Source organism: Sinohyriopsis cumingii, chromosome 12, assembly GCF_028554795.1.
Source record: "Sinohyriopsis cumingii isolate HCF-2022 chromosome 12, ASM2855479v2, whole genome shotgun sequence".
Lineage (NCBI taxonomy): Eukaryota > Metazoa > Mollusca > Bivalvia > Unionida > Unionidae > Sinohyriopsis > Sinohyriopsis cumingii.
In genome coordinates this window covers 115,046,571-115,061,826 of record NC_142972.1, presented here as the reverse complement: position 1 = coordinate 115,061,826, position 15,256 = coordinate 115,046,571, and the positions used below count along the sequence as shown (strand labels likewise).

At 32.4% G+C, this 15,256-nt stretch overlaps 1 protein-coding gene across 1 annotated transcript in view; it reads right to left on the bottom strand.

Annotated features, from left to right (window-relative positions):
* The window catches only part of LOC149787289 (uncharacterized), an 85,634-nt gene that overhangs the window by 36,855 nt on the left and 33,523 nt on the right, over positions 1-15,256 (bottom strand). The window contains exons 4-5 of the mRNA XM_089978364.1: positions 14,447-14,530; positions 7,081-7,137 (exon numbers count right to left, since the gene is read on the bottom strand). Coding sequence (XP_089834490.1) covers positions 7,081-7,137; positions 14,447-14,530 — 141 coding nt within the window. The remainder of the gene's footprint in view (positions 1-7,080; positions 7,138-14,446; positions 14,531-15,256) is intronic.

Genomic DNA, 15,256 nt, shown 5'->3' with positions numbered 1-15,256 from the left:
ATATAGGTACAACTTGAAAATAAGCAAATCTTCATTTTGACAAGTATGAACATTCTGGATAAGTGGTTGCCTCCTTAGATGCCTTCTCCCAAGTATACACCTTCACTCCCTGATAAGAGGGTAGCCTGCCAAAACCAAAATAGATTCAAGGGCATCTGTACTATCTGTACTGCTTCATGAGAGGTAATCTCTTTTATAAGGCAGAAACTATTATTACTGTCCACACCAGTAAAGTCACAGGCTTTTAGTAGCCCTGAAGTGATAGGAGGTGTGACGACTATTAGAAACATAGTTCATGCACCTGTAATTATTTTGATTGGCCTCACACAATGAGCATGCAGTACACTCTTCTAGTACAGTAATTCCCAATCATAATGTGACATTTGGGGTCCATAAATACTGACTGCATTATGTACCAAACTGGGGAAAAATGTTTTAAAAAGGAAATAAAGATATAATACTAAACTTTAAGTTCGATGTTTTCAATCCATATTCATATCTGCCAGAACGTATCATGCAAAAAGTATGATTTTTGCCTCCCCTATAACCCCTGACAATGTAATGTTTAATGTTAATTTTTTCCTCCCAAACACACACCTAAAAAGTGTAATGTTTAAGAAAGCATGATTTGCAGTCCTCTTAGTAATTAAAAATAGAGAGCTTTCTTGACACACTAATATACACCTGTAACCTGTATAAACAGTAAATGGTTGTGCTTAATGATCATGGACAACTATCACCTCAGGGCAGTTTATGCAGGAGATTAAAAGGCATGTCTATCTGGGAGAAGCAACCACTGTTGCATTGGTGACATAACTGACTGACAATAGCAATTCTGATCTTGTGTTATAAATATACTGTGGAAGCCCCCATTAGACTTATTTACAGCGGTTATGTATATAACATGGAACAACCCAATTTCTTTAAAGTTTAATTCAAAAAGATTCCAAATGAAGAAACACTATTTGTTGCCTCAAATAATAATGCTAATAATAATGACTTTTTTTCAGACTTCAGTCTACAGGCAATAAAACCAGCAATCTCACACAAGATATGCCACAAAAATCACAAAATACAACATTAATACAACAATTTGCTCCGATATTTAAACATATTTATCAAAATTTATTGGCTAGTTCATGATCGGTAGTAATGTTTTTGTGAAGTTGGATTTTGCTCCATCTATTAATCTAATAGTGTGCAAATGTGATTCAATTTTGAATGCAACATGTTGAATGCAGCTGTGATTCTGGGATTGACGAGCCATTGTTGATGCAAGTAAACCCTGCAAAAATAATTTTAGGACTCCTAGTCCTGAAGCATGAATGAAGAGCTCAGTTCCAAAAATAACATGCTCAACTAGAGTGGCCACTGCATGTTTAACACTCACCCACAACATTGCAGATGCAAAGGTATCATTTTCTATGCTGAGAAAAATAAGATCTGCTGAATGCAATAGTGGCTAATTAGAGACATAAGTAATTTCAGGTGTGCTATAGTCTGTGAGAAATACATTATCTTACACTGAAGTGAACCCAACTTAGTACAGAATGAAATATGGGACACACTGTCCTACTTTTGTGATGACAGTTCAGTACTTGTCAAGAAGTATTCACTCTCCAAGTTTCATGATTACAGGTATAACAGTGCTGTCGAACTAAGGAACATGTATATATAAAATTAGGCCCCTGCTCTTGCTATAAAACCCACTCCAAACAGATACCTATGACCTAGGAAGAAAGAATGGTTGAGTGAGGATGTACATATGTACAGTGTAATCCCCCTATAACAAGATGGTCAAGGTCCATAAAATGTCACCATGCTATGTACCGAACAGTGATATAACCAACCAAGGTCAGTTTGCTGAAGAAAATGATGCATGAACCAAAGAAAACGATGGGAGGGGAGAGTAATAAAAGCAGGCACAAAAATATGGGCTTCATTGGCACAGTTACCATTTTAAATCATTAAACAAGAAATACACATGTAGTGAAAACATTTAGATTTCATATTTTCTTTTTTCAGAGAACCATGCATTAGCATATACATGTAATTATTATGGATTTACTCTCGTGCATGCCATGAGATCAGCTGGTGAGTACACTGTTGATTCTCTAATTCTTCATGTGTATATATACATAAGTAATTTCAGGTGTGCTATAGTCTGTGAGAAATACATTATCTTACACTGAAGTGAAGTGAACTTCATATACACATGAAGGGTTAGAGAATCAACAGTGTACTCACCAGCTGATCTCATGGCATGCACGAGTAAATCCATAATAATTACATCAAAAATATGTACACAGAAGTATCATATTTAGTAATTTTGTCACAGATCATTAGGTGTCTGAATTCAATGTAAATAAATTATAGCATAATTACATGTGTAAGATGAAGCACATTTACGTTAAAGTATGTAACCAAATGTATGTCCCAAGGTCAATAAATGGTGTTTGTATAAATTGTCATACTGCTATAATCTCTCTGCTATGAATCAGAATTCTTTATTGTGTACTGAAAAACTTATTGAGTTTCAGCTCCTCTTCCATCCATAGCATGTTCACAGATGACACAACAATATATAACACTGGATCATCAGGCCATGAGATTATCACTAAATTAGATAAAGATTGGGTAAATATAAATAACTGCTGTAAACACAACAGTATGAAGAATAAATGCAGCCAAATCAAAAGCCAGAATCGTAGGCTGTTGAGCAAAGTAAAAGCTGAGAAAAATTATTTCAAACTAATGTCAAAAGGAATAATATACAACAGTTTGAAAATGAAAAACTACTTGATATTATAAGAGACAATATCTTGTGCTGGAAAATACAAGTTGATAAGGTCATTGAAATAGTTAATTCACTGCTTTATCTCTTGAACAGAATAAAATCTTATCTCCCTCAAGAACAGAGAAAGATATTATTCTACAATGCATATATCATGCAACACCTACAATACTGTTCTATCTGTGGTAACTGTGATACAGATAATCAGGAAAGATTACTGAAATTTCAAAAAAGAGCAGCTAGATTTATTCTTGATGCTGATATAGATACACCATCAACAAATCTTTTAAAATGCTAAAGTGGCTTACATGTCAGCAAAGAGCTCAGTTTCAAAATAATTTTTTATTTTTATAAACCCTTACATGGTTTGGCTCCTGATTATCTTAAATGTAACTTTAAATGTGTTGAAAAAGTACATTTGAATAAACTTAGATCCATCTTTAAAAAAATAATATTTACATAAACCAAATTGAGAGTTTTATAAGGAAAGCTTTGGTGATTGATAGTTCAATGTAATATGGTAAATCATTGATGTACAGCGTGTCCAAGAACTGACCCTTGTGGAACAGCTGACTTTATCAATCATACATACATCTTTAGGACCATATCTTGTAGTAGTAACTGTATTACACACTTAAATAATGTTGCAAAGGTGATGGTCTTTTCCTCAGCAATTTTCAACATGCTCATTCAGATTAATTAAGTATAATGACTTTAATTTTCAGTCAAAATCATAGTACATATACAAGTAAAGATCCAAGTAATTCACTGCATCACTGTAAGGGAGATAACAAACAATAGCTTCAAACATCACAAAATACCATGCCTATACTGTAAATATTGTTCCCACCATGTACTTCCTACCAGTTAAAGTTTTTGACCACACAGTGATGTCCTCCTAACTTTGGCATCATAATAATTGAAAATATTGAATCAAATGAGTATCTTAATTGAAACCGTGACTATTATAATGTTCATAATTATGTTTTGGGGCATTGAAATGTCAAGCTTAACAATCAGGGATTAGATGAATATAAAAATCTTAAATAAAGTAGTGGTTATTATATTACATCTATGAATAACAATAAACATTATCGCTTTAAATATACTGGATATTAATGAAGCTTGAATATTTAACATTAAGACTATCTGATTTTTGCATTCTACTGTAAGTATTTTTTAAAATTATTTTTCACCGATTTCATTATTCTCCATATAATATCTTAACACTAATGCATAATCTCCCTATGCAATGGGAACAAGCAGTCTTTAATGTTGAATTTATTTACCACAATATAAATATGTACAAGACAGTAACTGTGACCCCAATATAATACTAAGCCACACAAATAACACATTTTGAATAGGACAAAGTTAAAAATCTAATATTAATTCAGGGTAGTAAAAAAAAAAAAACATTTACAAATTCAGAGTAGTATAAGCAACTAATACTAATTCAAGCTATTAAAACAATATTAATTCAAGGGTAGTATTAAAATTAAAAATTCAAGGTAGTATTAAGTATTAATCTTCTCTGAAACTGTCTGATGTTTACGTATAGTACACAGTTGAAATGGGGGTTGGTGCCTATAGAAACAAATATTGCTCACATTTTCACTCACCAAAATGAAAATGAATTTTCCAAGGACACTCTGTATTTATTATATGAGGTAAATTATGACAGGCTATGCCATCTTGTTTTGAAGATAGTGAAAATCAAATCCTTGTAACACTCTCATTTCATTACTTTAATGCAAAGATAATATAAAATAAATGCTTTGTGAACTGAAAAATAAGACTAAATATCATTGATATAAACTTTATCATTTTTCTATGACCATTCTGTAATAATACATACAACTTTACTATTTTAGGATCTACAGTGAAGATCAGAAACCCCAAGGCATACTGCACAATGCAGTATATATAGAATATTGAGATACAATGTTTTAAAAGTAACAACATATGTTCATCAATTAGTTCCATCTGTTAAAGTGCTGAGTGTGTGATACACCAAAATTATCACTGATTTGGTCTCCATCCCAGTGAAGTCACATTCTCTATATAACATCTATCCAATGCAATGTAATATGTATCTGATAATTTTTTTCCTTTTTACATGACAAAATTAAAATCACAAGTGCTGGAACAAATATTTAAGTTTTATCAATTACAATTTTGAAAAATGCAGTTTTAATTCTTGTTGGAAAAATCAAAATATTTTCCCCAATAATTTGCTGTGTTCAACATTTTAATGATCAAGTTCAATTTATATATAGGTTATTTTATATTAGCTTCTTTGATTGTACATATTTATCTTATTGTCACTGAGCATCAAAACATGTTTTATATGCAGTAAAATTCACAGCTGAATTAGGAGTTTTGGTTTAATTATAGTGCACCAATCATGTGTGACATCTAGAACAGAATTATTCAAAAGGTTTGTTAAAAGAGGAGAGTGATTATTTTTTCATGACAACAATAAACATCCAGATTGAGAAAGGCATGAAATGAGAGATGTAAACAAGATTTGGAAAGATGACTTTTTTCCTGTAGTACTAATATCAGCAACCCCTACCTCCTTCTCAACCCATCCAACTTTCAGTCAAAGCATTGATATTGTAGCTACACTTGTACTAGAATATGGAGAACCTTTGGGGATAAACCTTCATCTATACCCGTTGGAAAAAATCTGCTTTCACAAATGAAAATGCATCCCTCTATATTTTAACTCTGCATGCAATTTTATATCAAAATTAACTTGTGTAAATTGCTTTCCCAGCATGGAACTTTTGTGATTAAAAATTGAATTTGTACATTTTTGAGCTACAAACAGGATTTTAAATGACTAGTAATATAACCAAATAAATAGTTAAATGTTATATTTTATTCTTTGGCATTATTAAGGGTATCACCACTCCAACAAACTAATGCTTCTCATTACCTAACTGCAAACTGACTCACAATAAACTTTGTCTATGTCAATGTCCTAATAAATGGTACACTTTCAGCAAAGATCTCATCATCGCTGGAAGGTTTCTCTTTAAAACCAATACACATATCAAATGATTGGTAAAGTTACTTATTGAATCACTGAAATATTACTTTTGATTTTAAATTGACTTTGAAGGTAAAATCCAAGAGGCACAAACTCCATCTTGTCCATATCCCAATGAATTCACACATCTGCCACTTGCTAGTACAAGTAAGTACACTGAACTTATTATTTATCATGTGATTTGCTTATTTGAATCCAGAATCATATTTGCTCTCTTTGTATTCTGATAGAAATCAATTTAAAATAACAAAATGCGATGTCTGAGGAACTAAAATGAGTGTGAATAAAATCGAAATAGAATTAGTTTATTTACAGTAAACTGGCACAATGTATCATGAGAGAAACTTTTGCACTGCTCTTTCCCACTCTTTATATGTAAATATATACAAGGCAATTCACCAGAAGATCGCTGAGAATGACACCACAACCCTTAGTTTGCTGCATAAATGTTACTGTGTTTTATTATTCAACAAGTTATGTATTTCTGAAATTGTGTTTATGAAAAGAAAAAGAGTAAATAGTAATGACAATGTGAGTGCCCAGATTTGAAAATCAATAAGGTTGTGTTCTAATTACAAATGATGTCCTGTAGTAAATTCATAATGAGACATTATAACTGGTTGAGATAAGCTGAAATAAGTTCTAAATGAAGAGTGACACCAATGATGACACAATTTGATTTTTTTCTACCCAAAACTGACCCGTGGTCGGAATCCAATTTTGTGTCCAGATTTGAGAATTTTTGGTCTCAGATTTCAGGCAAACCAGTATGAACTGCAAACAGACATAAGAGCCTTTGCAAAAAGTAGGATATGATGGGGTTTTTTAATAAAGAGTGATCTTGATACAAAAATAATGGCTCCGTTTAGCAACAAAAAAAATTTTACCCTTCTGCTCATGTGCGAGCCAAATAGCTAATGAAAAATGATGTTTCTAACACAACTAGGCAGTATGTTATTGAAAGATCACCTGGGATTTGGTGTTTTCGGATCTATTCAGATATTGCTTTCAAAATGTGTTTCCTACTCGAATTTCAGGTGAAAATGACAAAAACCTCCAGGGGTTAATGTTTTAATGGAATTTTATGGCAAACTTTACTTTCAATAGTTTGATATTTCATATAGCATGTAATTTTATTTTAATATCATGAATTCACAATTTTTGTTTTATGCAAATAAAAGGAACATTTCTAAAGTCAAAGAATTAAATAACCAATAAAATTACATACCATATCCTTGAGGTGACTGAAAAAGCGTTTTCTGTGATTCATCTGGAAGTCTATAACCTAAAAGAAAAATATTTTATGAGATACAGTTGTTAAAAATATACTGTTATATATATATATATATATATATATATATATATATATATATATATATATATATATATATATATATATATATATATATACATACATATACACATACACACACACACAAAGGTTCTGACATTTTCAAATACCTATGGAAAGTTTCTTCTTTTTGGTTAATCTGTGGATTGTTCTTCAAACTTTGCAGTAAATATATTCATAAAATAACTTGTAAGTTTCAATAAAGTGCACACATTATGATATTTTATCTTTGTCCGCTGGATTTTTCAGGACACTGATTTGTCTGCCATATTTTGAAACTGTGATAGTGCCAAGTGCTGCATTGTTATTAGTACAATCAATAAAGAGTTCTACTCAGTTACTGCCATGTGCTATTTATGAAGATGTGTATGCTGGCATTTAAAATCTGTCTTGAGAAATTACCCAAATCAAATGTATTGATGGGTTTGGCACCAGCTAGGAAGATTTGCTCAGCTTCATGAAACACGTTCAAATCTTGAAAGTGTCCCCTCTTCCAAACTGTTAACAGAAATTTTAATCTCCCTTGCGATCTCATGCCTAAACTTTTTCAATTCTTATGGACCACACCTTTGTGTATTAAGGAGGGAGAGGTATGACAACTTCACCATGTAGTATGCAACTTTCATTTCACCATGTACAATTTTTAAATTCATAATAACATTTTTTTTAAATGACCTATTTTGATGGCAAACAATGACAAATTCCCCCACTTTTCATTGCATCTTCTCCTTTCATCAAATTAGATTGTGATCCAACAGTTTTAACCCCAAGTCCATTAAATCTTCTCCCTCTCCTCTCCACACCAAATCTCAACACTTGCTGTTACATCATCATCTCCCTCCCTCCATCTAGATCATGATGATGGGTCATAACCCAAAGCCAATTAATCACCTGCACCCCATCTATATTGCGTCCCAGGTGTCATAACCCAAAATTCCATCTTCTCCCTCCTCCCAGCTAAACGTTATAACCCTAAATCATTATATCTTCTCCCTATCTCCTCTGGAAGAAATCCTCAATATTTTCATTATATCTACTCATGCACCACCCCACCCCCAATCTAGATCATGACCCAGGTGTCATAACCCCAAATCCATCACATCTCCCCACCTGAAATCTACATTTTGACCCAGAAGTCATAACCCCAACTGCATTAGATCATCCCCCACCTCATCTATACCATTATCCAGATGTCAAACCTCCAAATCTAGTCTTTCTTCTCCCTCTCCCACCTAAATCATGATCCAGGAATCATAACCCAAGATCCGTTATATCTTCTGCCTATCCCCTCTACATGAAATCTCCACACTTTCCATCACATCTTCTCCCTGCCCCATCTAGATCATGACCTTTAAGTCATAGCCCTAAATCCATTATTACACTTTTACAAATTTTACACGAATTCAAACTATTTACTTTTTGGGAGAGATCTGTTGCAATTTATTGTCACATGTGAATATGCAAACATGGTAAGCATTTAGTCACATTGTTTACATTGTTTGAAGCTGTAAATTACATATATACCAGTTAATCTGGCAAATGCATGTATAGATGTGTATTTGAGACTATGTTCAGTACAATGTTTTTGTCAATGAATGTTCTGTATGACTGACAACTTTTTTATCATGCGCTATGTTCAAAGTCTTAGATGTATTGTGTATTGCATGTCCTAGTTTTCACACACCATCAAACTCATTTAGAGGCCAGAGTCTACTTTTGTATGTCTTACACAATGATTTTAGAGATTGGTCATATATTTGCAATTAAAAGTGTAACAATATAATTAGCATTCAAAAAATTTCTTGAATCAAAATATTTGTAATGGTAGTTAATATTTATTGTCTCAAATACCTGTTTGCAATATGCACTATCTAGGTGTAGTGTTACATGGTGTAGTGCAATAAAAAGTTACAAATCAGTCAGTTTTCCTATGACCAGCACCAGGTTTGTGTGCAATTACAGTGATCCTCCTCTTATAGGGCCACCCCTTCTGCACGGGGAAAGTGGCCGCATGAGACAACTGGCATTTCCAGAGAGGGACTATATTTACAAGAAGTATATGTATGAAGTAAAAAGCTAATGTAACTTCAAAGCATTTCACATCTTCATTTAAAAGTAGCACAAATTATTAAAATGTTCTTCTTTTCTTAAGAATAGACTTATTTCAAGTTAATATAAATTAATAGTTCTTATTCATATGTATGAAATTCATGTGGAGTTTTGTAGGCATGCACATTGCAAAACTGTTCAAAAATGTCACTTAAATATTGGTACATATATTGCTTCGCATTTAAAATAATTTTCTTTCCATTTACTCCCTTTTTCCACTGCTGCAGAATATTCCCCTTATCTGTTATGATATTGTTTATTTGAGTCTTCACAAAATAAAAATTTTCAGCAAGAACTCTTGAACTCCCCAATGTTGTCCAGTCAAATAACTTTTACTTTTTTTCTAAAGTATTAGTTCTCCATTTACATGATGACATGTTAAAGTTTTGTAATGATTTATTCTTATATTGCTAATTCTACAGTACTGCAATTTAATTAAGCAGGCGAAACTTTTATAGAGTAGACAAAATACCTTGCTTATAAAGGAAGGAATAATGTACTTCAAGCGATTTTGTTCAAGATCAATTTATGTGTGTACGTTAATCCCCAAAATCTATATTTAGCCAATGCTGATGATGTTATAATCTTCACGATTAGGTCTGGTAATAATCATCAAAGAGTAAAACTCAACCACTGTGTGAAGCCCAAAACTCTATCACAACAATGTTTACCCCATTACCTGTAAATGTCAGCACTAATGATATAATAATAACCTTAGTGGTACATATACTTTAGCCAACGCTTCTTTCACTAATGAAAACTTGACATTGGGAAACAGTCATTGGTAAAAATAATCGGATTACTTAATTAACTGAATGAATTAAATAATTGTTCTGGACACATATTAAAATAAATTTGTACTTGTATGCTAGCTGCTGATCATGTTGGAGGGGTGGCCTTTCTTGAGGGGTACTTTTGAAGACAAACTCGGCGGTGCTATGGGATTCTGGCCATAAAAGGTGGGTAACTCCTGGTCGGGGGGGGGGCAGAAATTATGAGGGGGACCGTTGTACAATAAATACTGTACTCCTATTTTGAAAATCAGCTATCAAAAGTGAATGTCATTCTCTAGAGAGAAATTTCATTTAATGTAATCATTTGAAAATATAAATTAATTTCTGCAATATAAATATATAGTAAATTTTGGTACTAAAGGAAATCAAAGTCAAAATATTGTTGTACAGAGTACTTATATGTACAGTATTCACATCGTGTTTTACGCAAAATCCACATTACCGCTGCAGACATTAATCTTTTTCATGCTAAGTCTATCATGGTCAGGACATAGTGGTCATTGCGGCTTGTAATGGATGGATAAGTTTTATTGTCTCAGTTAGAACAATATATTTATGTAATTGTGGACATCCATTATATCACATGGAACCTACCTGTCAGCTCAGGTGCACTGCACAGTGCCAAATGCTCTTTTTTAGTTGTACACAGTGCTGTTTAATATTCAAAGACTCGTCCACTAAAGTGCAATTACATATGTGTTTTGTGAGAGATCAAAAATTTCCAAGCAAAGAATGCTGAGACGTTAGGTGTTTCCAAAAAATCTCTCATTTACATATTCACAAAACCCACATTTTTATTCAAAGAAAGATGCAGTCTTTTTATTTAAAAATAAAGAAACAATGTAGTGTGATACAGCTTACATTAATATGTCATAGATTTGATTGACTAAGGGGGATAATAAAAATTGTATATGATTTGTTTTATATACCACTAGAAACCAATTTTACATGAAAATATTGTAACTTAACAACATTATGTTTATCAGTCAATATTACAAGTCTAAAACTCTTTTTCCCAAAAACAACAAAAAAAAACCATTTTCATTCAGAAATTTATTTTTTCTTTTGAAACATTAGTGCTCAAATAAATATAACACTGAAGTTCAATGCCATCCTGACTGGCCATTGACTTCAAAGTAAAAGTGACACTCCTCAGCTGTTGGCTGAAGATAGAGTCATGAAAAAGTGACAAGAAAGTAACATTTTTCATACAAATCACTTGCTTTATGGCATGAACAACAACTGAGAGAGTAGCCCTGAATATTCTGTAGACAATTTTGGCGCATTTAAAATCTATCAATAATATTCTTTAAGTTTTAAAGTGCTTTTTTTTTATAAGAGATATTTTTATTCAATAGTGTTTATTTTGAAATATCAAAGTGCAACACTGACCACTAGCTGTTAGGAACTGCCATAATTCAAGTCATTTAAGATTCTACTCAATTCACTTATTATGCTAAGGGGTGGAGAGGAGGATTGTAGGCTGGAGGAAAAAGAGAGACAGGAATAGAGATACAGCTTGAAACAAATACACTTGTTTCAATATTTAGAGTTGAAAGAATAAGGTCTAGACAATAATGAAGGCCATTACATTTTTTTTATACATTTGCTAAACACTAGAGACCAGTTGCACATGATACTATAAGAATTGAAGCATTTCTCAGTCTGAATTTGTCTTTCACTAATTAACATCATTTTAGTTCTAAGGAATTTGGTGTTGCAATATTTTCATTCAATAGTTAATGTACATTTTGAAACATCAAAGTACAACACTTAACAGTAGCTGGTACATGTAGAAACTCTCCTGACTTACTGACGCTAACTTGAGGCAGGAAGCTACAGTAGCTGGTGTAGCGACTGATTTCAAAGTAAGAATGTCACTTCTCAGTCTGTGCCTGGTGGAGCACTTAGATTCGTTTAAACTTAGGTCAGAACAGAAATTTAAAAACAAAAAGCTGATATAACTTTGTTCATGACATGAACGGCTACTGATAGAGTGAAACATTTAATACAGTGTACACAATTCCATGCATTAAAAAAATTGTTGTACTCTCTAACAAATGTTTACAAGTAAAAGTACTGAAAAACCCTTGTGAAGCACAGCTAATGTATCTTTTATTTATTTCAATATATGAAGGCATGTTATTCTTGTAGAATAAACTTTAGAAAGAATTATGACATCTATGTCATAATGTTCCTGTGTTCTTGATCATACATGTCCAATGTAAATAGTATGGCATTCATTTGTAATCTCTTTATGAGTTTTATATGTGTTACAGCTTTCAGTAAATACTTTAAAGTTAGTCTTGTAAATAGTACGGAATCAAAAGAGAAACTATGACAAAGTAATTGATAAATACAACAAGAAATGTTACCACTGTATAGTTTGCACAGGTAATGGTAGGAAATTGACCCCTGTCAGCATCGGTTTTACCAATTACTGCATCAGGGTTTCTCCCATCTGTTTGTTTAGAGTGTTGACTTGAACTGGCATGGTGTGCCATAAAAGTCACTACAGTGTAGACTCATTTGAACTGAAGAAAACAGTGTAGCCCATTTGAATTGAAGAAAATAGTGTAGCCCCATTTGAACTGAAGAAAATAGTGTAGCCCCATTTGAACTGAAGTAAACAGTGTAGCCCCATTTGAACTGAAGAAAACAGTGTAGCCCCATTTGAACTGAAGTAAACAGTGTAGCCCCATTTGAACTGAAGAAAACAGTGTAGCCCCATTTGAACTGAAGTAAACAGTGTAGCCCCATTTGAACTGAAGTAAACAGTGTAGACTTGTCTGAATAGATGCAAACAGTGCTGACCCATCTGAAGTGAAGCAAAGAGTGTAGACCCATTTGGAACATCATTATCTACTTCCATTGCAAGTCAAATAACTTCCATATTTATGAAAAAGACTCGGAAATAATCATAATGATACTGCCTTCATTGGTAAGTTTTTGATTTTGACATATATGTTTAGTTATACAAAAAACGATTTTCATAAAAAGATAGGAATTGAAAAACACATTTGATGATATTTTGACAATCAATGAAATACCTTCACTTTTCATTCTTAATTGTGTTCTTCCAACATTTAAATAAAAGAAATTAAGAAATCATACAATTTCAACAGCCATGAACTATTGCTTATATTGCTACTGATGATGACAATAGATTTGAGTGGATTTCAACTAGTCTTGGGGGGAAATTCACCAGGGTGAGTGGACTTCCACTACTTATAGTGGGCACTTAATCCCTTTCCTCTCTGTCCATGTCAACCAGATTGAGTGGCCAATCCATAAAACATGATGTGTGTACTGTAGGGGTATTGGGCCTTCAAAAAACTTAGACTATTTCAGTACAATTGTATGACTTCATAATTTTATTACAACAGACATAGTGATCATTTCAGGTGATAATTTTAGTTATTTGAATTGCTTGCTATTGAGACTTTAATGTTACGCCCATGAATATTCTTAATTCTTACTAGTAGATTGTTTGTGATCACTATTATAACTGAAAACAATTTATTGACACTGATGGTTTTTATGACATGTAATGACATAGAAGGAATATAATAAATAAAAGAACATGTTAATTCTGTTATTAATGTATTTATTGACAAATTTAACATGTTAAGATTTGAATAAATCCTTTATTGGTTCTCATTCAGAGTTTCTGTTGTCTATATACTTGGAAAGATATATAGTTTCTTCACATATAAGTAGCTAAAATAACAGCCATAATTTCTAAGGGGACTTCATCTGTTATCAGAAAACTTTCTATATACTACATCATTATACTGCAATCAATTCAAGATTTCACGTTAAGGACTGCTAAGTCCAGAAACAAGAAATAACTTTCTAAATGCCAGAAATGAAACCTGGGTGAGCATGTCACAATAACTATTCCCTATCCCTCTTGACCATGTCCCTCCACTTTCCATGACATCTCCTTTCCCTCTATTTAGATCATAAACAGAAGTAATAACACCAAATCAACTGCATCATCCCCCAACCCCAATCTATTCATGACCCTTCACAGCCCTAATTCCATTACATATATTACATATTTTTCTGCTATGACAGAATATTTTAAGGTCTTACACAAAAATCCTCAGTCCTTTTTTTTGTTGATATTTGACCCCATCCAACAATTTCCTCTGTTATGGGGATAGATTATTCTGATATTCTTACTATTTATCTGTTATCACATATTTGCATGTCATTGTAATTACTTACTATAGAGAAACAGCTACCTCTAATCATTCCAAATGTTTCAGGATTATAAATGCTCAGAACAGTAAAGGAATCACAACAGATAGCATTAAAATGACAATCAAACCAACCTGAATTAGTTGCTTCAAACATTTCAGGTTTTTATTGACTAGATCCAAAGGTTCTGTAAAATAAACCTCCACCTCAGGTTTCATCTGAAAATTAATCAGAAAAATATCATTATTAAGATTTTGACATAAGAATTCACTTTTTTTTGTTTCATATGCAAGTTTCATCCTATTGATATCCAATTCATAGAAACTACAAAACTTTCTTATTAAGAATCCATGTTCTTATGGACAGAATGAATTTTGCCTGATGTTCCCATACTATATTGGAAATTGTAAGTTTTCCAAAAGCTTCATTTTTTCAATTTAGTAAAACAAGCCAATTCAGAAACATTAAATTCACACATAGTTACAAAGTTATTTAATATGCCTATTAGAGGTAAATAAATTGTAATTTTTCATGTTCTATGCATGTTTTGACTAAATTCATCAAAATTTACCACATATATGCACATAAAAGTCAGTTCTAACAGTAAACTGCATAAACCCAGATCTACTATCACATACTTTGCTTATAGGTCTGGATCTTTGCAGTTTATTAGAAGTAATCAGTATAACAAACAACACAGACCTTGATCTGCTTGTACATTATGTGTCAACAGATCAGAGTCCAAAACAAATCCACAAAGACCTTGATCTGTTTATGAGTTATGCAACTGCAGATCAGGGTCTATGTTGTTTGCAGTCAGACTAGATTATAAGCAAGTATATATGGTATTATACAGAACTATTATGAAGAGATGAACATGAAATTTACAACAAAGCTGCATGATTTTGTGTTTTTTGGCAAATTATTGGTTCCTGATGATCCAA